General features: G+C 39.2%; 1 protein-coding gene across 3 annotated transcripts in view; it reads left to right on the top strand.

Moving 5' to 3' along the window:
* LOC134208769 (neurexin-4) overlaps positions 1–24,378 on the top strand; it is a 98,795-nt gene that overhangs the window by 4,266 nt on the left and 70,151 nt on the right. For all 3 annotated transcript variants that reach the window (XM_062684698.1, XM_062684697.1, XM_062684699.1), the window contains one exon: positions 21,485–21,604. In XM_062684698.1, the coding sequence (XP_062540682.1) occupies positions 21,485–21,604 (120 nt within the window). Of the gene's footprint in view, positions 1–21,484; positions 21,605–24,378 lie in introns of those variants that run through there.

Below are 24,378 nucleotides of genomic sequence, written 5' to 3'. Positions count from 1 at the left end.
GCTCGCGACACGTAAGCACATCAGCCGGTGTACTCTGATCAATTTCTTTACATTGTACTCGGCTTTTAATGCTACGGCCCATGCCGGCACGCCATAACGGATGATAGACAATGCTACGCCAGCTATCAGCCTACGCGCTTGACTATGCACCGCCGATCTGTTGGACATCATTCGTGATAAAGATTTTATCGCCAATGAAGCTCGCTGACATGCATAATCGACGTGGCTCGTAAAACTGAGCTTATCATCGATCATCACGCCCAGATGCTTGAGAGACCTCACGGAGTTAACTGTGCAGGTCCCTACTCTTATCCTAGCCTGTTGCAACCCATGACGGTTATGCACTACCACGACTTCCGTCTTGTGGTGTGCAAGGGATTACCGTCTCGAGTTGAGCCATTCCTCCACTCTGCCAATCGCGTATGAAGCCTTCAATCTAACTTCGTCGAGAGTGTCACCTGCTACTTCTTGTTGGTGTGTTTTGTTTAAATTCGCGTCGAAGGTGGTGGTCATATGCCTCCCAGTCGGCAGCGACGTAGTGCCATCTTGGCCTCCGGGTGAAGTCTGGGGCGAAGCGTGGACAGTGACCGAAATCGGATAATGATTGCTCCCGAATAGGTCGGAGGACACTTCCCATTAGACATTAGACAAAAGGGGAAGCCTCCCTTAGGAGATCCGATTCGATGGGGAGGGGAGAAGAGTTTTCAACGACAAAATTAGGGTGAGGGATGAGAGGTTGGAGAGAAGGTGCTTTGATAAGGAAGGGGAAACTTTTGAAGGGGAGCAATGATTTGCGTAGGAAGGAAAGGTCCCGTACAGGCGAGGTACTAACCTGAAGGAGAGAAGGGAGGTCAAATATCCTGGCTCCACTAGCTTCCGCGGGGAAGCACCAGCTGTAACGAACAAAGTACGGTAACCCCGTGGATTCACAAATAAAACACTAAAATAACACAATCGAACGGATAACAATATGTAAATTAATCGACCAGCGATGTAAAAAGCGTCCGCACTTGAACGATGCTAGACTCTAGTGATACTAGTGAAAAAAACACACATTCATGTTGACATTTGTCCAATAAGAGTGAGAAGAATAAAATTGTTCTATTTGGTCATATTCAGAAGGGATATTGGATAAAAAGGACTTGTGTTGGAGCACAAGTAAGTATTGGAACCGAACGGTTACAATGATCCGGAAATTCCTCGGGAAACTCTTTAGATTTTTTTCAAAATTTCCTCTGAAAGCGCTTCAAAATTTCCCTGGAGAACTCTTCGGAGTTTCATTGGGAAATGCATTGAAATTTCTCGGAATTTCCTTTGGAACCGCTTGTGAATTTCTTCGAGAGTCTTCGGAATTTTCGAAAACGTTCCAAAATTTCCTCGGATTTTGTTGGTAAAAGCTTAAAAATTTCATCGGACAACTTTCCTCGAGAAATGATTCGAATTTTTTTCGGGAAACTTCGAATTTTCCTCGGGAAATGCTTCCTCGAGAAACTGTTCGAAATTTCCCAAGGAAACGCTTCGAAATTTTCCTTGGGAATCACTTCAAAATTTCTTTGGAGAACTTTTCGAAATTTCTTTTGGAAACGCTTTGTAGTTTCCTCTGGAAAAGCTTCGGAATGTCCTGTAGGAACTCTTCGGAATAACCTTGGAAAACGCTTCGATTTTTCCTCGAACAACAATTCTAAATTGTTCATGGAAACTCTAAGGATTTTTTTCAAGAAACTCTTCCGTTTTTACTTGGGAAACGATTCGAAATTTCTTCTGGAAAATTTCGAAAAACTCTTCGGGAACGCTTCAAAATTTTCTCGGGAAACTCTTTGAAATTAACTTCAGAAACTATTCGGAATTTCCTTGAAAATCGCTTCAAAATTTCCTCTGAAAACGCCTAGGATCTTCCTACTATTCGGAAATTCCCCGTAAAATTTTAGAATTTTTTTCGGAATTTCCTTGAAGAACTCTTCGTATTTTTTTCGGGAAAAGCTTCAAAATCTCATCGGAAAATTTTTTAGAATTTCTTTGGGAGATGATTCGAAATTTCTTCGGGAAACTTTTCGATTTTTTCTCGCTAAATGCTTCTGTTCCAAATTTCTTAAGGGATCGCTTTGAAATTTTCCTTGGGAATTTTTCTTCAAAATTTCTAAATTTTCTCTAGAAACATTCGTAGTTTCCTCTGGAAAAGATTCGGAATTTCCTCTGGAAACTCTTCGGAATTACTTTGGAAAACGCTTCAAAATTCCCTCGAAGAACAGTTCTAGATTTTTCATGGAAACTCTTCGGATTTTTTTCAAGAAACTCTCCCGAATTTTCTTGGGAAACGATTCAAAATTTCTTCTGGAAACTTTCGGATTTTCCTCGGAAAACTCTTTCGTATATTCTTGAAATTTCCTCTGGAAACGCTTCAAAATTTTTGCGAGACACTTTGGAATTTGTTTCAGAACTCTTGGAATTTATTTCAGAAACTCTTCGGAATTTCGTTGAAAATTGTATCAAAGTTTCCTCGGAGAACTCTTCGGAATTTTCTTAGGAAACTCTTCGTAAATTCCCCGGAAAATGATTCGTATTTTTGTCGGGAAACTCTTCAGAAGTTCTTTGGAAAACTTTTCGGAATTTCCTCCGAACATCCTTTGAAATTAAAAAATATCCTTCTGATTTTTTAACAGGCGCGTGGCAGATTTTGAACAGCGGCGCGCCGTTAAAAACATATCTGTGGCGGCATGACGTCAAAAACTGTTTTCGGTGCAGCACCTTAAAGGTTCCCCCAAACATATTCGACGCGATTTTATCGCTTGACGACTGCGATGGAATTGCGGAACGACAGAATTGCGGCAACTAGTTGTTGCCATCACGGCAATGAAATCGCTTAGGTCTGGGGGAGCCTTTACTCTGAAGTGGGTGTCGTCAATGGTTGCAGACGCCCTTCCATTTACTTCATATTTGATAATATTTATGAAATTTTCCAACTGTAAATCCTTTGGAAAGTCCACAAGAGTTCGGTTTGGAGGAGAGGGACAGAAGGAATAATTCCGTTTGGATACCCAAAGAACGGAACGGACGTCTTTTGGGTTTACAAAAGGAGAACCTTTGGTTTTTCGAACTTTTTAGGGCTTCCGAACGTAACTCTTTTTGGACTTTTGAACCAATCAATACCTTTTGCGCTTTCGAACAAAATCCTTTTGGCTTCTGGTAATTGGTATTTCTTGTACAGAAACAGAAAAAAATCCATTCAGAGGGCCAGATGGCTCCACTCGGTATTCCAAAAGTATTCCTTTAGAAAGTCTAAAAGGACTCCGTTTGAAAGTAAAGTCCAAACTAATATCGCTCGGTAGGCTACCAAGGTTAGTTCGGAAACCCAAAAGAATTCTGTTTTGGAAGCTCAAAAGAATTTCGTTCAGAAATATAATAGAACTCCTATCAAGAGCTTGTTTTGAGTTTACGTACGGAGATTTTTTGCTTTTCTGAAAGGAGCTCTTTTTTGGATTTCGGATGGCACTCTCACTGAGTTTTCTAATCGTTAGGAGATCCCATAAGTATTCTGATCGGAATCCATTGTCTAGAAGCAGAAAAAGATTCCGTTCAGAAGCCCAGAACGCTCTAATCGAAAGTCCAAATGTATTACTTTCGAAAGTCCCAAAGGATTCCGTTCGGAAGCCTAAAAGTATTCTGTTCGGAATTCTAGTATGATTTTGTTCAGAATCCCATCATAATTCCTTTTGGAAATCCAGAAGGATATCTTTGAGAAGCTCAGATTGATTAATTTCGAAAGTCCAAAAGAATTTCGTTCAGAAGCTCGAAGGGATTCGGTTAGTAAACCCAGAAGCATTACATTCGGAATGGATATCCGAATGGATTTATTTCGAGCTCCTGAATGTAATTTGGCCTTCCTAAAGGAATCAAAGAATCTTTCCGTTTGGAATTCTAAAAGGACTGTGTTTGAAAACCCAAAGTAATTCAATTGGAAAGCCAACAGAATTATGTATGAAAGCTCAAAGTTTTCTAAATCAACAAATGTCTGTATAAGTCTGTAACATTAATCAAAAGTCTGTATAATGTCTGTAATTTGTATGATGTCTGTATCAGTGGCGTTGGATCAAGACAACTCTGGAGTGAATTGGTCGGTGGTTTGATAATTATTTAAAGATGTCCTGGAAATCCGTAAGTAATTCTGTAATAAGAATATAATTGTTGATAAAGTAATCATGCTTGGTGGTCAGCCACGCAGGTGGTAGTGGGTTCAATCCCAGGCCCGTTCCATTCCTCGTACTTTGTATCTTTTCATATATTTCTCATGTTCTAGCAATCGCTAGAACTGGAAATGGGCTTTCATACCGTTTCCATCTTCTATCCATATACCTACCTATACAAACTTAATTAGTTCTAGCAGGTAGGTAACTGTTAGAATTCGAAATGAGCGAAAAAGCTCGTTTCGGCATCCAATTAGAATATACCACCCTTTCATTTCTATCACATTGGCAACCCGTTAACCAAGACGAACCTCTGCCATAGAACCTAACCCCCAGATTCCAACAAAATTCCGCAGGAACTCGTGTCGAGTGCAGAGGTACTGAAGCGAGTAACTGCATCATCAATTCCTTCCCATCCCCGAAGACCGTGAGGACGTGGCCAGCGCTGTTATCGACCATCCAAAAATACTAGAGCTCTCGGACTGTGCACATTGAGGTTGGAGAGCAAGTTCCATGCTTCCATCCATTGGTTCCCTGTGCAATTGCGATTGTTCTGGTCGATCACGGAGTAGTAACTACGAAATGTACGGTCATCATGCTCAATAAGAATATAATTGTTGATAAAATTCAGTGGTATTAGTAATGAACACTGACAGTTCTAAAGAACATTCTTATTCATTCAATCTATGTCCTAATAAATGACTATTTTTCCGTGCGAATGTTTGGTGAACACTAGAAACAATAATGTTGATGCAGATTTTCTTATTAGGAAAATCCTATCAAATGATGGGTGCCATCAATGCAAATACGCTCTCTTGTTATAAACTTTCTCAACTCGTACACTGGGGTCGCTTTTTACGCGGATGGTTTTATCAAATTCTCGGCGTACCTCAATTTCCAAATCTTTGCAAATACCATCTGATCTACGCTTTTGTTTTGATAAATCCAAAGGACAGAAATAGCAAAAAAACAAACCGAATAAAGTACGAGTATAGATCGAGTAAAAAGGTCAAGTTAGTCTCATAATGATCTGGGCTCAATGAGTATGCAAAATCTAAGAGTAAAATGTTCCGAATTGCCGCATCCCCTCAAGGATAACATAAAAGTGGCGGTTATGCTACAGCATTGTGAGATGTGAATAGCGTTTGTATATGTATAAGTGAATGTTTTATTCGGAACAAGAGATTTTCCGGGTCCGGAAAATCGATACGCCGGTCAGCAGTACATACGTCTGCAATGCATGAAAAAAAACTTAAGTTGATGCAATACCGGGGAAAAGTTGAAACAGAAGTACCTCTACACTCTACAAGTTCAACTCAAATTGATTTATGGCGACTCGTCTGTGGGAGTCGCGTGGCGATAAAAGGCTGTGATAAAATGTGATGCTGGGAGGATGGACATTTGCGATTCTCGCACGATGTTCGCCCAGGCGTTTTCTTTTGAGAATCGACTCCTAGAGAAGCCATGCACGTGCTAAAGTAGGATTGAAAAAAAAGTTTACATAATACGTGGCAATACATCTGTAAGAAGCATTAAAAATTCAGTAGTGGCAGAACTCACTGGACACCTTTTGTGAATATTACCATCATCATACAATTGACTAGTTTGGTACAAGTTTGATACACCACAATATTTGTCACTGACTGAAAAATTACCATCTTCATGAGATAAGCGGGCATCAGAATAACAGAGCACCAATCAATATCACCGAAAACAAACACACATTTTGTTGGCAATTTGCTGTCCTGAAACAACGCACGTCTATGAATATTGTATTGAATATCATCTCGTCCCTAGCGCTTCGAAGATCAGATTTTAACTGCCAAATGTGACCCGGCCGTGGCAAACACACCCGACTAAAAGGCGCCTAGATAACGCTCGTAAACGTAATCCATGCGGGCTCATATTTATCTTTCGATGTTGTCCTTTTCGCCTCCTTCACACGTGGTTACATATTAGAGATTAGTGCGCGGTCGGTGTACACTTGAACAGGATTAAATTACAACGGCACGCGCGATCGCTGAAAGTGTGGTTGATGTTCACTTTTTGGCGGTGCCGCCGATATTCCGGGGCCACAATTAGAACCAGCACGTTTTGGTTTAAGGAAGACTGAGATTTTCTAAACGGTAAACGTAATTGACGCATTATGTGCGGGTACGGTGCCTTTAAAAGATTAGAATTTGAATTGCCGCTTTTGGTTCATTTTCCGGAATTAAATTACTTTAGAGGAAAGGGACCGTGCTTGTCGGGAATTAAGCATGAAACCGACCATGAAATGAGCAATCATTTTTCCCTGTTGAGAGTCCTTCTGCATTATAATAAAACTAGTCGTGGTAGGGGTTTATGGAACAGGAAAATTGACTTTTAATAGCCTGGTCAATCTTGTCAATAAATTTCCGCTTCCATAGCTGCTGTCACTTTTAGTTTATCTCCTGCAACAGCAACTGAACTGCAGTACCCTTGTGAGGCTTCAATGAGCATCCGAAAAGAGCAAAAATCAATTTCAAACCGCTTGGGATGGATTTGGAAATCGCCAGCTATAGATAAACGAGGCACCCTTTCCTCTCTATTTACATTCATTATCGATTTTGTTTACGAGTTCGGCAAATGTTGGAAGAGTTTTGAAAACAAGGGAAAAGCCAATAAAAATCACAATATTTTCGGATCCACTCTACCCTCCTGTATTTATGTTTCTTTTTGCCCTTTCTTGTCGGTGCATGGAAACCGCCGAGCCCTCAGCTCTTCTGCAGAATGATCGATTTCGATGGCGACGACGATAGGCGATTCAACGCAGCGCAACGTGCCAAGGACGAGTGAGTGCGAGTGGTCCCTTCTGTCGCTGACGTTCTGGTGGTGGTCCGTTGGCCAAGAGAAAGCATTCCTCACGTATAATGGTCAATACGAGAGGGGTAGAGTTGGCAATTGCAAATCATGACGACCAACCCTCATCAGCTACTTACGGAAGCGGTTCCCAATGTCGATAGAACTAGGGATTGATTCGAAGTTTAATGATATTATTTTATTAGAAACTAGGTAGCTGAAGTGACCTTGCTTTGCTGGGGTTTGGTAAGCTATCTTCGTGATTCAAATGCCATCAGGATATTTGAATCATTTGTTTGAGAAACTGCATATATCCATTTTGCTCAATTTCAAGAAAACAACAAAAGTTTTTAAACACCGAATCTTTCGATTTCTTCGATACAGATCAATAGTTTTTGGCAAAACTCAACACCCTGGGCACTTCAAGTGCGGAAACTGTAAGCAGTACTCTTCTTCTTCTTCTTCTTCTTCCTTCTCATTCGATGTGACGGCTGTCACATCTGTTTATGGCACAGCTAGGTAGCTATAACGCCAGTCAGTTTTTATGTCACATTATGGTACGGTTGTTGTCTATGATTTAGGTTAAAGTCTTTATACTTGTAGTTTTAGTTCTTTAAGAAAATTAATTAGCCTTTTTAAATTTGCAACATCTTTGGTCTCAAATACATCTTGTATTTTAAAGAAAGAATCCAGTTTGTGTTTGTCTCGGAGATGCAAGTGTTTAATACAATTTAGTATAATGTGCTCTGAGGTGTTCGGGGTTTGGCACAGCTCGCAGTACATCTCATCTTTGATGTGCATGATGCTTAGCCAGTATGGTGAGTAGTCATGACCCGCAATCAATCTATTTAGTGTTCTAACTTCGGAGTTGGTTAGTGATAGATTTTGATGCCATGGTTTAGGGTTGATTCAGTCTGAAACTGGAAAACTTCCGTCCTTTTCCTTCCTCTTGGGTGTAATTCACGTACCACTCTTGGACTTCTTCCGTTACCATTTCCTTGCACTTGTTTATAGCGTCGTGTGGAAATATCTTGTTAGATGCTTCGTTAGTTTGATTCAGTCCTAATTTTGCTAACGCGTCTGCCGTCTCATTTCCTTGCACGTTTACGTGTCCGGAATCCACTGGATCTTTGACTTCATCATCGCAGCCTTACTTATTATCGCATGGATAATTTCATCCTGCTCGTTATTGTCCATTTGATGTTTAATCAGTTCACATCCTGATTTTGAATCCGTCAGAATAACTGCATTGTAGATTTGCCTTTTTCAACATATTGTAACGCCACGTATATGGCCTCCAGCTCTGCCGACATACTGCATGCTGTGTTTTGTAGTTTCAAATTCAGTCGATAATTGTTGGTTTCGTCGAAAATGCCTATCCCACATCTGTCTTCCGCCTTGGAGCCGTCGGTGTAGATTTTGGTGCATTTCCGATATTTCCCCATCCGCCATCCCAGTTTAGCCTGCTTCAATACTCTATCCGGTGGTTTGTTTTTCCCCCCTACGGGGTTTTTCAGTTCGGTCTTTTCCTCGGTGGCTTTTTTTTTTCTTTACTCGGACAGTTTTGGAAATTAGAAAAAGTAATTTCTTGTTCTTCACAAATATTGATTCCAGATAAGAAAGAGTTTTATCCTGTAGGTCATCGCTGCTCATGGCTTCTAGCTGCGACCAGACCGGGCTATCAAACTGCACATGTCGAATGATTTCTTTAGCTGCTACTAGTTCTCTCCTATGTTCCAGAGGTGTTTGGCTAGCGATCGCGTAGAGCGTGTTGATTGGTGTGGTTTTAGAGCAACCTGTTACCTTTCTTAATCCAGCGTTGCTGGCAACTGTAATCGCTTGAAGGTTTGTCTTTCTGGCATTAGCATATACCGTCGATCCATAATCTAAATAGCCTCGTATTAAACCGTTGTAGATTGTCCCCATCGTTTGGGGTGACCGCCTGTCCTATTGCTGCTGATTACTTTTAGCATATTCATGCGGTCGGTCATTTTCTTTTGACTTCTCTGACGTGAGCACCGAAGTTGAATCCTCTATCGAATTTTAGACCAAGGTACTTATGCGCGTTCACGGCTTCGATGTTCAATCCATTGATTTTTATGTCTAGAGTTTTTTTGTTCATTTGGAATAAAAGTGTTTTTGTTTTTTCAGAGTTGATGCTCAGATTGAGTTCATTGGCCTTTGCAGCTAGTTCATTCACGTACTTCTGTGCTCTTTGGTTGACCATTTCTAGAGAATCTCCTTCGATGACAGCCGAAAAATCATCTGCAAATTGAACCAATTCAGTTCCCTCTACGTCTATATCATGTAATGCCATTGTGTAGACGTTAAACAACGTCGGTGATAACACATCCCCCTGGGGTAGGCCATCATTTACCGTGCGTGTTACCGTTCCTGTTGTTGACTGTAGCTGTACTTGTCTATCGATAAGGAATGAATATATCCAGGCGCATATCTCTGGTGGCATACCGATGCTATGTAGAATTCCTTCTAGCGTGCTGGTTATAACTGAGTTGTATGCATTACTCAGATCTAGAAATATGATTGCAACGATTTTTTTGCTACGTTTGATGTTGGCTATTTTGTTCGTTATGTAGCTTAGAGCTGTAGCTGTAGATCGATGTTTCCGGAATCCGAAAGAGTTTTGGGGCAAGATTTCGTTGTTACTAAGGAATGTTTCAATTTCTCCTAGTACCGCTGTGTTGATCACTTTGAGTATACAGTTGAGCATTGCGATTGGCCTCAGATTATCGATGACGTCTGGGTCGCGTCCGGGTTTGGGTACCGGTACTATCTTGATCAGTTTCAGCGAATCATTTATTTTCCCTTTCTTCCACATATCATTCAACTCCGTTATAATCATATCACGTACATCCGTTTTGACGTTTCTGAGCATTTCGTATGTTATTCCATCCGTGCCGGGTGCTGATGGTTTTTCCTCCGATCCAGTATTCGGTTCCAGTTTTCTGTGTCCAGGATGTTCTCTGTTATTGGTATTAGTTGTTGTGCTGGGTAGTTCTCCCTCTCGGGAAGTGCTTATCTAGGAACTCTTCTGCTGATGCCCGATCCAATGGCGCAGTTGTGTTGCTGAATTTCCTTGTTTTTCCTGTAAGTGATCCGATTTTTCGCCACAAGAGTTTAGAACTAGTGCTAGGATCTATACTTGCCGCAAATTCCTGGAATTTACTCTTCATTGGCTCGTTTTTTTTGTTGTTGAATATGCATTCTTTTTTCTTCATATCAACAAGGTCTTGCAATGCTCCTGTATGGTTGAACTTCTTCCTGGCTTCGTTCTTGTTCTTCCATGCCTCCTCTACCTGAGCGCTCCACCAGTATTTGGGTTGGTATCTGTTTATCTGTTTGCAGGTCCTAATGATCTTCTTTGTCACGTCCTGTAGTTCCTTCAAGTTGGTTGCTTTTGTTGTATCCAGTGTGCGAATCTCTTGCAGTAGTTTCTTTTTGTTGATGATTTTGCCCTCGGTGATTCTTGCATTCGTGTCTATAGTTGTTTTTATCGCCATGTGTCTGCTACCGATCCCATAGTCCAAAACCAGTATTGTTGTTTGTTGGTAGATCGCTGGGGAACACAAAACCAGATCTATGGTTGACGGTCGCTTGTTTAGTTCCGCAGGGAAAAAAGTGGGTTTCTTATCGTTGAGAAGAATCACATTTTCATTTGTAATGATCTCGTGCAACGCTTCACCTTTGTTATCCGCGTGATGTTCATCCCAAAGCTTACTATGTGCGTTCATGTCTCCGCCAATCACGAAGTTTTTGAAGACACTGACCTTTCGAATAATATCCTGCATTCCGTTCTTGAATTCAGCGATGGTGGCTCCCGTAGATGCGTAGATCGATATTACTGCCAAATCCAGGCCCGTCACCAATCTTCCTACTGCTTGTATATTCTTCGTATTCTTCAACTCGATGTTTTGCTTCTCAGCGACCTGTGTAGAATCAGCATAGCTCTTCCGTATCCGCCGTCTCGTGAACTGTAGTAGTTGTTGTAGTTTGGCATCCTGTATTTGTTATTTTCCAACTCCTTCTGTGTCCAGCACTCCGAAATTAATGCTATTTTATATTGTTCTTGTATTAACACTCGCGTTAGTTCATTTTGTTTTTCGATATACTTTGTATGTTACATTGAAAAAGTTTAACTGATTCCATAGGCTAATTATTTATTTTCAGACTCTTATCATAGCTTTTCCGTATTAGTGTTTTTTGTGACAACTGACTGGCTTACCTGCGAGCAATCGTTGTTCAGATCCATCTCTGCGTTTTCGCTTCCTTGCAGCGTTTGTGCTGGTTGTTCCGTTTGTTGCTGCATCTGGTTGATCTTCCATTGTAGTTTCTCCAACTCGTTTACTCGGTAGCGGTTGAAAAGCGCCACTCCGTCCTCTTGCTGGTTTTTCCGTTTCTTGTTTTCGTTGTAGATAGGTATCATTTCTCCAATGTTGACTTCCTCTGATGTTCGTTTCGTGGTATGGGATGTTCTTGCTCTGTTTGTTTGCGGTTTAGTTCTTGTTTTGCTCAGACTTACTTCGGCGTACGTCTCCGGTAGAGTGGGGTAATCTTCAATGTTCTCCAGCACGTCGTATTGGTTCTCTGTGTAGATTGGGTACATTTCTCTGGCTTCCTGCATCGTCAGGTTGGTTTTTGATAGGATGATTTTTAGGTTGTTTTGTCGCTTCCTTTCCGGACAGGCAAAGTCTCCGGTTCGGTGGTTCCCTTCTGTTTTGCAGTGCAGGCACTTCACTGAGTTCTGGCATTCTTCAAAACCTTCTTCGTCGTGGGACAGAGTACAGCTTGTGCACCGTTGTCGTGATCTGCAATTCTGCGTGCGATGGTTGTACCTTAGGCATTTTCACAGAAAACAGCCTTGCTTACGAATGGCTGTACCGTGTTTGTGCAACAGAAAATCCTTACTTCTTTCGGTATTTGGTTACTGCGGAAGGTAACCCCAATCCGAGTGGCCGGTATTTTCACTTGATTGTCATAGCGATGTAGTCTCGTCACTTCCAGTATTGGGACCGTGCTGCTAATGTTGTTCATGATTTCCTCCGGTGTCATCTCAACTGGTACTCCAGAAACCACTCCAGATACTGTTAGAAAATGCTTCGGAATGTACGACGTGTAATTTTTGCTTCAGCGATTCGTCTGCCTGTAACAGATTGGCCGATTGGGCTGTCTTCATCAGTACCATCAACTTCCTGCGACCTAGTGGTTTGACGTTGATCACATTTTGCTTGTAGTCTGCTTTCTTGCACAGGATTTTTCCCAGCGATAGCTTGTTGATGTAGAGGTTTCCATCGTTGTTATTCGTGAGCTCTACCAACACTCGATAGGGCCCGCTGTCCGTGTTGTTGTATGTGTATATAGTTCTTGGTTTCGGACCGTTTTGATTCCCTCCGCCTCCGGGAGGGTCATCGTCGGCCGGCATCCTTACTCCTTCTTCTTCACTTCACTCGAGGCACTTAAACCTTTCTTTACAAACTCTACCGATAAATATTTACTGTTATTTAGCGTTTTTTATCGAATTTTCACCGCGCTTCTAAAAATAGCGTGCTAACTCTTCAAGATGGCCGCGATCCGCGATCCGCGCAGTACTCCATAATCGCTCTTTAAAGTGTGTGCACTTCTCTAATAAACGAATTTTTGACACTTCCTTGGGAAGTGTCTATAATTTCACTTTGTATGCGTTATGCAGGTGTGTTACGTATTAATCTATCAAGAAATCTCGTGAATTATTAAATAAAATGTATGGTATTTTAAACAAAATCACTTTGACATTGAAAATATATTTATAACAAATGATATGACATGGAATTATGCCTATTTTTCTGATTTGTTTCAAAGAAACAAATGATTTTAATTGAGGAACATATAGAAGCATGTACAAAAAAGTCTTCTCAGAAAAGCAAAAACGTAAAAATTGAAAGGGATTTAAAAAATTTCTTCAGTGGAAGCTAGATAGCAAATGTGAGCATGTTTTGAGACACTAATAGATCACTTGTATGCATGTATGTGTGCGTATGTGGGCAAATTCTGAAATTTACTATCATAAAAATCTCGCTCATTTTTAAGGTATTGAACAAGCTTAGTTTTACCAAATTAGGCATCCATAAGGCGAAATATATGTTATTATTGAACGCTATTGAGTTTCGCTCAGATCAATGACTGATTTAGTTAGTTCTGGATTAATTAATATCGAGGTCTCTGGAAATTACGAGTACAATATATGCAACCAGCGTTACGATTGTTACTAACTATGTCACAATAGTTTTTCAATCCGACGAGCGCCTTATAGATAGGCAGCATGAAGTACAGTACGTTATCATTCGTTGAGTTGTCATTCAACCCATTCAACCCATGATATCCGCCTTTGGGTAGGCAATTATTTTGTCACTTAAACGGTAAATCGCAGTGGGAAGCTGATTAGTTATATCTCGTTTTAAATACTGGAGTCTGGAAAAAAATTTCTTATAAATAAGGAAGGGTCAAAATCTCACTGTAGGTGGATTAATCTGGGTTTTTTTATACATTCCTGAACAAAAAAAAGTTCGTAATTTTTGCCAGAATACGTATTTTTGGATAAGGATTCAGAACATATACAAATCTCATTTAGGTCAAAAATTTTACATGTGCATTTTCTCAAACAAACGGTTTGTTTGTAGCACCGCACTCTAGATCGATTTTTGAACGATAGTTTTCGTTCTTTTCTTCTCCTACCTATAAACACTGCGGAGCTTGGCAAGCCGAACAAAGCAGTCTTCTAAATTGGCTGAACCTGTCTTGAGTTAAATAACTTTTATTTGCAATACTGGCACAGCTCCAAATTTTTTTTACCAAATTTTACCAAAACTAAAAACGCTTACTACATCCAAAAAATAAATCCTACAATTATTGTATAACATTTTGGAAATACAATCCTGCAAGTTTTTAATACAAGAAATGTAAACTTTTTTATACAGGTACTGAATTAAACTAATAAAAATCTGTAAGATTTCAATACAACAATTGTATTAAAATCTTTCGAAATTATATATGCCAAATTATTATACAGTTTCGTTAAGTTCTGTAAAGAATATTGAGCGAATGAGTTCAGCACCGCCACCGAGCGTCAGACAGAATAAATATAAGAGAGCAGTCCATAAAAAAGTGGTTTTTAAGCCACCACAGACATCCCTTCAAATCGTCGAGCTGAGTCGATTGATGTACACTGGATTCTGTTTTTACACGATTTAAATTTTCTCAATTTTCCACTCATCCTAAATGTTTAACGTATATAAATTATTTATTATTATTATGATTTTTCTTCGATTTATTCTGGATTTTTTGAAACATTGCGAAGAGTTTGGAGGGAATCGTCTCGGGAAGTTGTGTACTTGAAATTTCTCTACGCGTATTTCTTGGTACAAATTTTGTCATCTGAAGTTTAAGTTTCAAACTCAAAATTACACAAAAGCAAGACGACTGTCTCCAATTCCGCATTGCAAATGTACCCGATGTCAATTCGACAAAAGAAGTCATACTCAGATCGGTGTCAAGAATCAAGCTTTTCGGTATGCGGTTAATACACGAAAATGCAAGGCTGAAGCAACGCTTGTTGGACCTCTTGGTGTGTGAGCGTACTTAGACTGAGTAGCGAGTTCTTATGTCCACATCGAAACGATAGTATATCTGGTCTCGGAAGCATATCAACTTAGTATCTCTGGGAGGAATGGACGAGGAAGAAAATCGATACGCAACGCGAGCAACGACCTGAGAGAAAAGGAATCTAGTTCAAGAAGCTGCGAAAGAAAGGGTATACTATAACAGCGATTACGGATGATGGAGAGTTCTTGGATATAAAACAATGCCAACAACATGGTTCTAGTAGCGCTAAGGCATGCGTCCGATCATCCACCGGAGCCGTTGTGTAATAATATCAATCTCGAGGTAATACACAAACAGGTACAGTTAACTGACCCACAAACCAATGTCACTTCCTCGGTAAGTACACTACATTTATCCGCTTTTCAAGAGATTCAGTAAATGCCACCTCTGAAGTTGTCTCAGCTACTCGTCAATCTTCAAATTAACAGATACACTTTCGATGTCTTTTCGAAGTGGGGATCGGTCTCAGTATAGTAAACCCATCGCAACAGCCAAAGTCAATTATCATCCGTCAGAATGACTTTACCAATATTATATTTCCCCCTTTTATCCACTTTCCACAATGATAAGGCCACAATGATTGTGACCGAGCTTGGTATAACATATAAACATAAAATGATGGATTAAAGACGTGGATAAGATTTGGTCTGATGGTGCAGAATAGCTACGCGTAGTTGCAGAGGCTTAACGGGATACTACCATTTTTAACTGTGTGCTTTATCAACAAAGGCTTCCGATATTTAATGGAAACATGGATCATCAGCGTAGCATCAGCGTTTTGAACGTACTATAGCCTAGCACGTAGATCTTTTGGGAAAATGGAAATTATTGCGTGTTTAAAAATTACTTCTGGTTTTGTAATACAAATATGTTACAGGTAGAAAGGATAGGCCAATAATGAACCTTTTATCCAAATTATTCCTTAATTACATATAGAGCATCCGATTGAGGCAAATAAGTTGGAAGAGTGGAATTGCCAACTCTTTGGTATAACTTTTTGCTTGATCAAACACTAGCTGAAAGAAGTCAACTTCTTCATCTTTTTCTTCTTCTTCATGATAGTGCGTATTTTAATACTTACACTTGTATATTCTAAAGTTCCATGATTTTTCAAAATAATTTCAAGGTATGTGTTCTTAGAATATAAGGTCACACATTCCAAACCACCCTGGAATGCTGGTCCTGGTTATTAATTTGTTCTAAAATTTAGCTTGCGATTTTTTAAAGTTCATCTTCGTTGCTGATTAAATTCGTAATAATACGCGATCAAGGTATGTAAATTATGCTTTATGATTTTATTTTATGTTATTTTATTTTATTTTAATTTTATCTCGTTTCAGAGAGCGAATAATGGCGGTTTAGCCTAGGCATAAATGCCAGGACATATAGGAGAAATACCTGTGTCCCATCCCTGGAAGTTGGATCAGCAAGGAGGGACACTAATCTTCTTAGCAATGTCATTCCCAACGTCATCTTTCAATAAACCCCTGAATATGAAACAGTTGGTACGGCTGTCCCTGTTTCTTCCTTTCGTAGATTCAAAACACTTCATTGATCATGTTGTTCATTACGAAATAACCTGATTGCCGGAGAGTTATGAATTATCTCCCAATTTCAAGCCTGCACGGTGGGCCTGGCCGTTTTAATATTTGTGTTATATTTATGATATGCTGCAAATATTAATGCTGACAAGAAAATGATCGGAAATACAACCGACTTTCCAGGATGCTTTTCAATTCTGGCTGTGCATGTGCTAAGACAAGACAAGACATGTTGCGAAGAGTTTGGAGGCAAATTGAAGTCACACGATTAAAAATACGAGCGAAAAAAAATCGTGTGAAAACAAAATCCTGTGTACAACACTATCTATTGAAAATTCGTTTTCGCATGATCCTATAGCTTTTACGTTATATTTACTTTGAATACGAGAAAGGCAAAAATCAGCGGAAACGAAAAATGACAAATACGCTGAAAAGGCATAACATAGATCACGCGCAAAGCCTACTTTGATCTACTTAAAATTTGGCTTAAAGTTTTGAGTAACAAAAATCCCACTGACAATAACAGAACAAAATGTGCCTAAACCATCATCTGATCTATAAAGCGGTGATTATTTATAAAAAAAAATGATGACTGCTTAGCTCTTGTTTACTTAATCTCGGTGCTTCTAACGATGCATACACCCATCTAGAATGGTTGGAATACTAACTGAGATTTTTGTTGTTGTTGCAATTTAGTACAACAATGGGCAACAGGATTTAAGCATATAATATGTGATTGTACAAATCGTGGGTGGCTATACAATGCTCTAAATGAGCAATCAACTGTATATTGTCGCAAATTGGTACTTGGTATTAGTACCTTTTCCTATACAGTAGCAGTTGTATACCTGGTCACGTCCTTACAATCACGGAAGGAAGGGAAGGAATGTTAGTTCAACACATACTAGTGAAGATGCAGGGAACCCATACTACCTTCATAGATGTCTCGGGAAGAAAAATTATTGTTAGAGGGTAAGGTGAATAATAAGGAGCTCTATTCGGCCATATAGAGCGTTTGTCAATAACAGTATATGCTGAAAAATTATTAATATATATTCATCAATTTACTTACGAACCCTCCAAAGCAGGACACAATATAACCAAGATCTTACAAATGTTTCGTATCATATACAAAACATGTTCAACCGCACACTTATTCACCGAACGTTAAAAACAGAGCCAAAAACTCGGATTTTACGAATGTTCTGCATCCTACCTAAAACACGTCCGATCGCGCACTAATTATTTACTCACTCGACCTCGAAAACTATCTTCTTACTGAACAGAAACACGACAAACATTTCGACCGCATAGAACTAACAAAATCGGACCGCGCGAACTATTTGTTTACTGAGCAGAAACACGACAAAACAGGCACTGATTGGTTTTCATTTCGACCGCACAGAACAAGCAAAATCGGCCCGCGCAAACTATCTGCTACTGAGCAGGAACACGACAAAACAGGCACTCACAATGAACAACAGGATTTAAAAGCAAAAATTATTATAGTGCAAAAAAGATAGTATTTTATAAAATACACGAAGAGAAATCCGCAAACAAAATTGTGATAACAGAAATTGATGATTCGCGCTTGTTTTACTTGAATTTAGTTTTTTAGAAAATGCCAAGGATTTGGCACTACTACAGGAGCCGTCATCGCTCTCCTTATTTTGTATACATTTTTTTCTCAAGTGCTAGTTTATCGTAGCACCCCAAAGGTGGTTTCTATTTTGGGTTTAGCGACTTCATTATTATATTGTGTTCTCATCTTTCTGTCCAACAAAAATAGTAGGGGAGGAGGTTCGGTTGTGGGCACCGGTCAATAATGGGCACCCCTATGTATCTTTTGACAGATAAGAGTTGTTTCATTCTGACAACCGTCATTTGTTTGCTATAATAGCATGATGTTTTGTGCTCAATATCAAACCGGATGGGCATCTCTACTTTGAACTAGAAATAAATAAATTTTTTGTGCAAGAAAAACAACACGAAAGTTTTTTTTGCATTTTTCAAAGTGTTGTAAATTGAAATGATTTAATTCAAATAGTGAGTTCTAATGCGTCAACACAGTCAATTTAATCTATTTTGAGGCCCAATGTCGATTGCCATCAAAAATTTAGCGCGAATTTTTTTTTCATCACATTCCAAAAAGGCTGCGAAATTCGGTTGTGGGCACCTTTATTGGTTCGATTATGGTCCCTCATTTGATTTATAAATCATTCAATATCGTTTTAGTTGTCCCTTAGCTTATTTTTAATAACGTTTTTATGCAGTTTATATAATTATTTTGACATAATTGTTCGAAATAATGAGTTTATTTAATATTTTTGTTCCTTGGGCATGTATAGTTATTATACACAAACTTTTTGGAACAAAGCGTTGACCGATTTGTTTGCAACAAGTTGCATTCGACGGGGAATGCTTTCCCATTGTTTCCCATCAAAAATTGGTCAGATCGGACTATGGAATCAAAATTCATGGCCAAAATATTATTTTTTGAAATGAACGAGAAAGACACTATTGCCGCTAGGGTGATTAATCAGGATTTTTTGACTGTGATACATACCAATAAAACGTAAATGAATGAAAAATTGAAACCCATTTACCTAAAGTGCTATTTTAGACCTTTTATATGTTATTTTGTTCAACATCCTCCTTAATGCACCGAAGGAGGCATCATCACTGCTAGGTTAATTGATTTGAGTTTTTTAGTGTCTCCTGGCTTTTAGAATGAATAAACTATTCCTTGTCTTTAAATCTGATTCGTTTTTATTCATGATTCTTCTTCTATTTTTAACTAAGTTTTCAAGTGTGCCCACATCCGAACCACAAAATGAAAATGTCCAAAATTGTCAAATGTTCTAAATTGTCAATTTTTTTTCCTATTCGATGAAATCATACTAATTTCTTTGCTAGTAGTAAGGTTATACGTTTAGCTTTCCATTGCTATGCAAATGTCGAAATAAGATCAACCAGGGCCAAAGTTAAGGACCAAACAAAAAAGGGTGCCCGCAACCGAACCTCCTCCACTACTTAAAACATGCGGCATAATTCTTGGAGTTCTTCTTGAATTTTCGTCAAGAATATATTCTAAAATTCTAGGAATTTCATGCAAGAATTTTAACTTGTATTTCAAGGAATTTCCTCCATGATTCTTTCACAATGTTTTTCTGCAGGATCTCCAGGAGAAGTTTGAGGAAGCACTTTATGAGAACTTTGTATATGCAAATAGCAAGAAAACATTAACGATAGGCTGTGTCTGTCAAAATAATTGTCAGTGATGGTATTCTTAGCTAATCTAAGAACTACATCTCAACCGATTAGCATGATTTTATGTCGAGTAGATCAGTCACTACGAACTTTTCCAACTTTTCCCAGATCTGTATTACTGCTATGGAGAACAAGGCTCAAGTCGACCTTATCTACACCGGCTTTCGACAAGATCGACCACAACATCTTGATTTCCAAACATTCGCGTCTCAGAGCAACTCACTTCGTGGCTTGGTTCTTACCTAACACAAGGAAGCCACCTGGGCTCACTACTCACTACTACAGAGGATCTGAAAACTTATTTAATGGTTCGATCAGTTGGTGTTTAAAGTTTAAACACCGTATTAATGGAACCACGCTTCAAAGAATTACGGAGGTTACGGATCTCGGAGCTGTGTTGGATCCCAAGTTAACGTTTAACAAACTGCCAGCTGCCAATCTCAAGTTGCGAAGGATTTCACCGATCCGCACTGCTTGAAGTCATTGTACTGTGCGCTGCACCGACCTATCGTGGAAACCGCTTATATCGTTTGGACTCTGAATGAAGTGATATGGAATCTACCCGATCAGGAATGCATAACAAAATTATAACTCAATTCTATCAATTCTCGCTTAACTTTTCAAAAGGACCTAAGTAACATTTTTTTCATGAATTAATTTGAGTACTGCAATCAAAAGCTGTCATGTTTTTCTGTTGATTGCACTATTCAAATTAATTCATGAAAAAAATGTTACTTAGGTCCTTTTGAAAAGTTAAGCGAGAATTGTTGTTATTTAAAACAACGTGTGTTATAATTAGAAGATTGGATAAAAATGTGTCTTCGACCAGTTTTGTTTCATATCAAAATCATAACAACATTAGTTATGTATATTTTCACAAAATAATTGCCTACATTTTTTGTAGACATCGGAAAAAATAGGAGTTAATCACCTTCAGTATAACTTGGACCCGCTCGATATTGATACCTGAATTCGTGGACTAACAAGTTCATGATGAATTTTGAGTCGCGGAACAACAATTACGTTTCCTGGATGGGTTCTAGAAAACGTGACTGGTGTTCCCGAGTCCATGACTTTAATCACGATGTATTTTCATTGGGGATCGCTTTTATTGCGTTTGGATATTTGTGCCATTCAACGACCTCTTCGCAACGATCACTGCTTCAGAATCGATTTCATCGTACGTTATTTGGACAATGATCAGAAAAGCTCAAAGACTAATTCTTCTAAGCTATCTAAGTTATCTGTATTAGGTCGAAAATTAGGTTTCTTTTAACATTTGAACAAGTTGGGAAGTACTGAGTGTGTCTTCCACTGAATGCGGTTAGCTCAACCAGGAACAAGGGCGCTATACAGAAACCTTACACATGATTTTTCACGCAACGGTTTCGGTTCTTACAAATGAGTGCACTAAATCTTATACACTTTCGAGTCTATACAATCGCCCTACTCGCTCCGCTCGGCACACTCCCGAAGGATCTTATCCTGAAAGAAAACATGATACATTATATTTATGCTTGCACGGCAGCAGAAACCGCACCGCACACAATCGATTTAGTTGATACAGTTTGGTTGACTTGTTTGCACACTTGGGACGTTTTCCACACCCCAATAAAGTGAGGTGAATGAGGGAAAATGTGCAACCTCGGATCTAGGCGGGTGCGTACACATTAATGCATGTTGGCAGTTCAGAAGGCGAAATCATTTTAAGTTTTAGATTGTACAGCTGTCTATTTCTAGGAGTAGCTGTTCTGACATATACCGGTGATTTACACCATCAAATGAATGGTTTATATTCATGTGTTTCGAATAAAACTCTGCGCGGTTGTAGAGCACAACATTTGACTTCATCAACTGAGACGCATTAAAAATGTTATGTCACGCAATTGTGAAAATCAGCACAAGTTGAAAGAACGATCAAACCATCACAGACTGATAACGGAAATAAAACCAATATTGCGATTCTTTGTGATAAATTAATAGCTTTTCAATCGGTTCCAAATTTTCTTCCCTCAGAATACTACCAGAAAAACACCTACTCCGAGTACAACTGCAATGAGCCGCTATTGCAGAGCGCCAAGCTGAGTGCCACATCGCAGCTACGGGAACGAGGGCCGGAAAATGCCCGCTTGAATGGTAAGTAGCTTTATCATGCTTCAAACACCAGAGGAAAATCTCAATCATCAGACCCTTGCCCACTAACTTGTTTGAACCTTGTTGTTTTACTTCTCGAAACGCTCATTTTCTGTGTATTTTGTTTTCCGCCAACTCGGTCGATCTGAGGCGGAATCGGTTTTGTTTTCTCGTGCGTACTGTGGATCCAGTGTGTCTCTTTATGGGTTTGCTATTTCCCTATCCGTTTCCATTGCCACCATTTACTTGTCTACGTCTGTTGTATATGTTTCTGTTTTATACTCTAGCTAGGTCCTAGTCGATCTGTTGTGTCCGTCCATTTTCATACATCGCTTGCATGAGGGGTATCTTCCACGTAATGACTAAATTATATAGCAAAATGGACACTTTCCGAAGAAAAGTCGCCATCATGTAACAGGCTCAAAAGTTCAATAATATCAATAGTAAGAACCTTTTACTGAACGAACATATTAACGATTAGACCATCTATTCTATCATGAGTTTTCTTTTATCGATGGTTTTAGAGTTTGGATGCAAATAGATATTGGTCATTTCGATTAAATACGAAAGCCATTCATACAGCTGATTCCATATGAAACAGCACGTGGTTTTGTTTTTCTTCCGTTTGAGATTCGATCCTCATCATCGCAGTGTTCTGTTTTTGTTTACTCAACCCGATCTTTGCGTATTTATTTGTATAGTTTACATTTCGCTTTCGTTCTCGCCTCCGAGTGTGTTTCTTGGCGCATATAATTGTATCCATTTCCGAATGTAATTACCGATTTTTGTATTGATTTTTCGTAGTTGTTTTTTTTTCACTTCCACCACCGACTATGATTTACGATTTGTTTCTATCGTGTGAAATATATTTCAACTTCTTTCTTTAAGTTTGCGAAATATCTTCCATTGCACAATTGGTCTACGTCAATCAGCGCTCCAGAAGCGATAATTCTGTTAGCACTCCTCTGCTGAAATTCTGCACTGTGGCCTTCTTCGGGCTCTGTAAATACCATGCAATGCACATTCACAGTACTGGCTGCTGAGGGTTCAGATTATGGATATTTTCCTGTGATGGATGATAAGTGTTGCATATTAGCGAATGCATGCAGAGTTCAATAAAAAGGGTCGACGTCATTAGTCGCTTCATCAATTGCTGTGGAATTGTAAGGAAGTTGGTGCAAATGGTCATGTTCCTTTAAATTTGTACCAGGGACCAGGCTGGCACGTGTGCAAAGTTGTTCGTTCGGGGTGGAAAGCCTGCCATATGGTCAACCCCTTTCACGTATTTTCATTCAACGGTGGGTGGGTGAATCTGCAAACATGACGTGCGGTACAGTTCAATTAGACCAGTCTTTAACGATACCAGTATCTTTAAAATGCAAGGTTTTTTATATGTGTAGGTCAGGATATGTGTTGATTAGTTCGGTTGCGCTGCAGAGGGTTCAATTGCATCCAATGCAACCGTTGTCCACATACCATGTTCAAATTGAATTCATAGTTGGATATTGTTGCATCAATCATTTGTGAAGGGATACTTTAATTGCTGGTTTCATCATTTTTCGGTAACTGTTACCCCATGAATACTTAAATATATTTGGATATTTAAGTTGTCTCTTCATGTGTCTGCGTGGGTCTCAATTCAATAGACATTGAGCTTTTTTGTTTGTAAATCTCCAGAAGCGGATGATATAGGGACACGGCAGGTATTTCCCTCCATCGTCATAGGGTCTAAAACCAATGAAAGCAACGTACATTTGCTAGAACTCCACTATAGCTGAACGTTTCTCCTGAGCTTACGATTTGGTACGTATGAGTTTTACAAAAAAGCGTCTCTTTTATTGGTTTTCGAGACTATGACGAACAGACGAAAATACCTGCCGTGTCCCTATTATTAGAAAATAACAAACAGAAAGCGGCTTTAGTCTTTTAATTGCGACGATTTTCATTGGTGCACCCAAACAGCCTTTTTTTGAATTCGGTATAAAACAGTTAAATTTTTAAAAATCATGTAGAATTGAAAGAGTCTTATACATTATTTGTATAAATATACCAACTGGTATTTTCCAGGTTATCTTTTCTTCTGGAATTACAAAATGGCGCCAATTGATTTCTGGCTTCTACTTATCGAGCCCATTCCGCAAATACCCACATTGTATAGAGATTTTAGCTTAGTGTTGAACTTAATGTTTTAATTTAAAAAACACGTTAAAAAAGCTTAAAAAAGAGTTAGGAGCACTGCAGAATGATTGATCCCACATCCATACAATTATTCTGGGTGTAACCGGAATACAAGATGGGCGACTTTCGGTTTGTGGACCTGGTTAGTAGAAGTAGACCTCGCGTCACGCTGCCACCGCCGAAAATAATTTAGTGAGCAGCCGAATGAGAATCGGCCATGGAATATTTTTACTACACCGATGGCTATGAAAGGACCATTGCAGAAATTTAGGTTATTGGATTTCGTACACTTTTCAATAAGATCATTTATATAGTTGAGTTCGGTTTTGGTAAGATTCTTATCATTATCAAGAATTGGAAATATAAATATTTATGCCAGCTCAAGTGACAATTACCTACAATTATGCCCTATTTATTATCATACCGATAAAGACTATGAATATAAATCATTGGCTGAAGTTATACATTTAGTTTTTTCGCCTTCGGATACATTACACCTATTCTATAAGCATTCTAAGTAGTTGAAACAGCGACCCATTCTCACCCCCATTTGACCCATTGTCACCCCCGATGACGGTATTTCAAAAGGAACTGCTGAA

Source organism: Armigeres subalbatus, chromosome 2 (genome assembly GCF_024139115.2).
Source record: "Armigeres subalbatus isolate Guangzhou_Male chromosome 2, GZ_Asu_2, whole genome shotgun sequence".
Classification (NCBI taxonomy): domain Eukaryota; kingdom Metazoa; phylum Arthropoda; class Insecta; order Diptera; family Culicidae; genus Armigeres; species Armigeres subalbatus.
The sequence above is the reverse complement of the archived record's forward strand: the minus strand, read 5'-3'. Positions and strand labels throughout refer to the sequence as shown.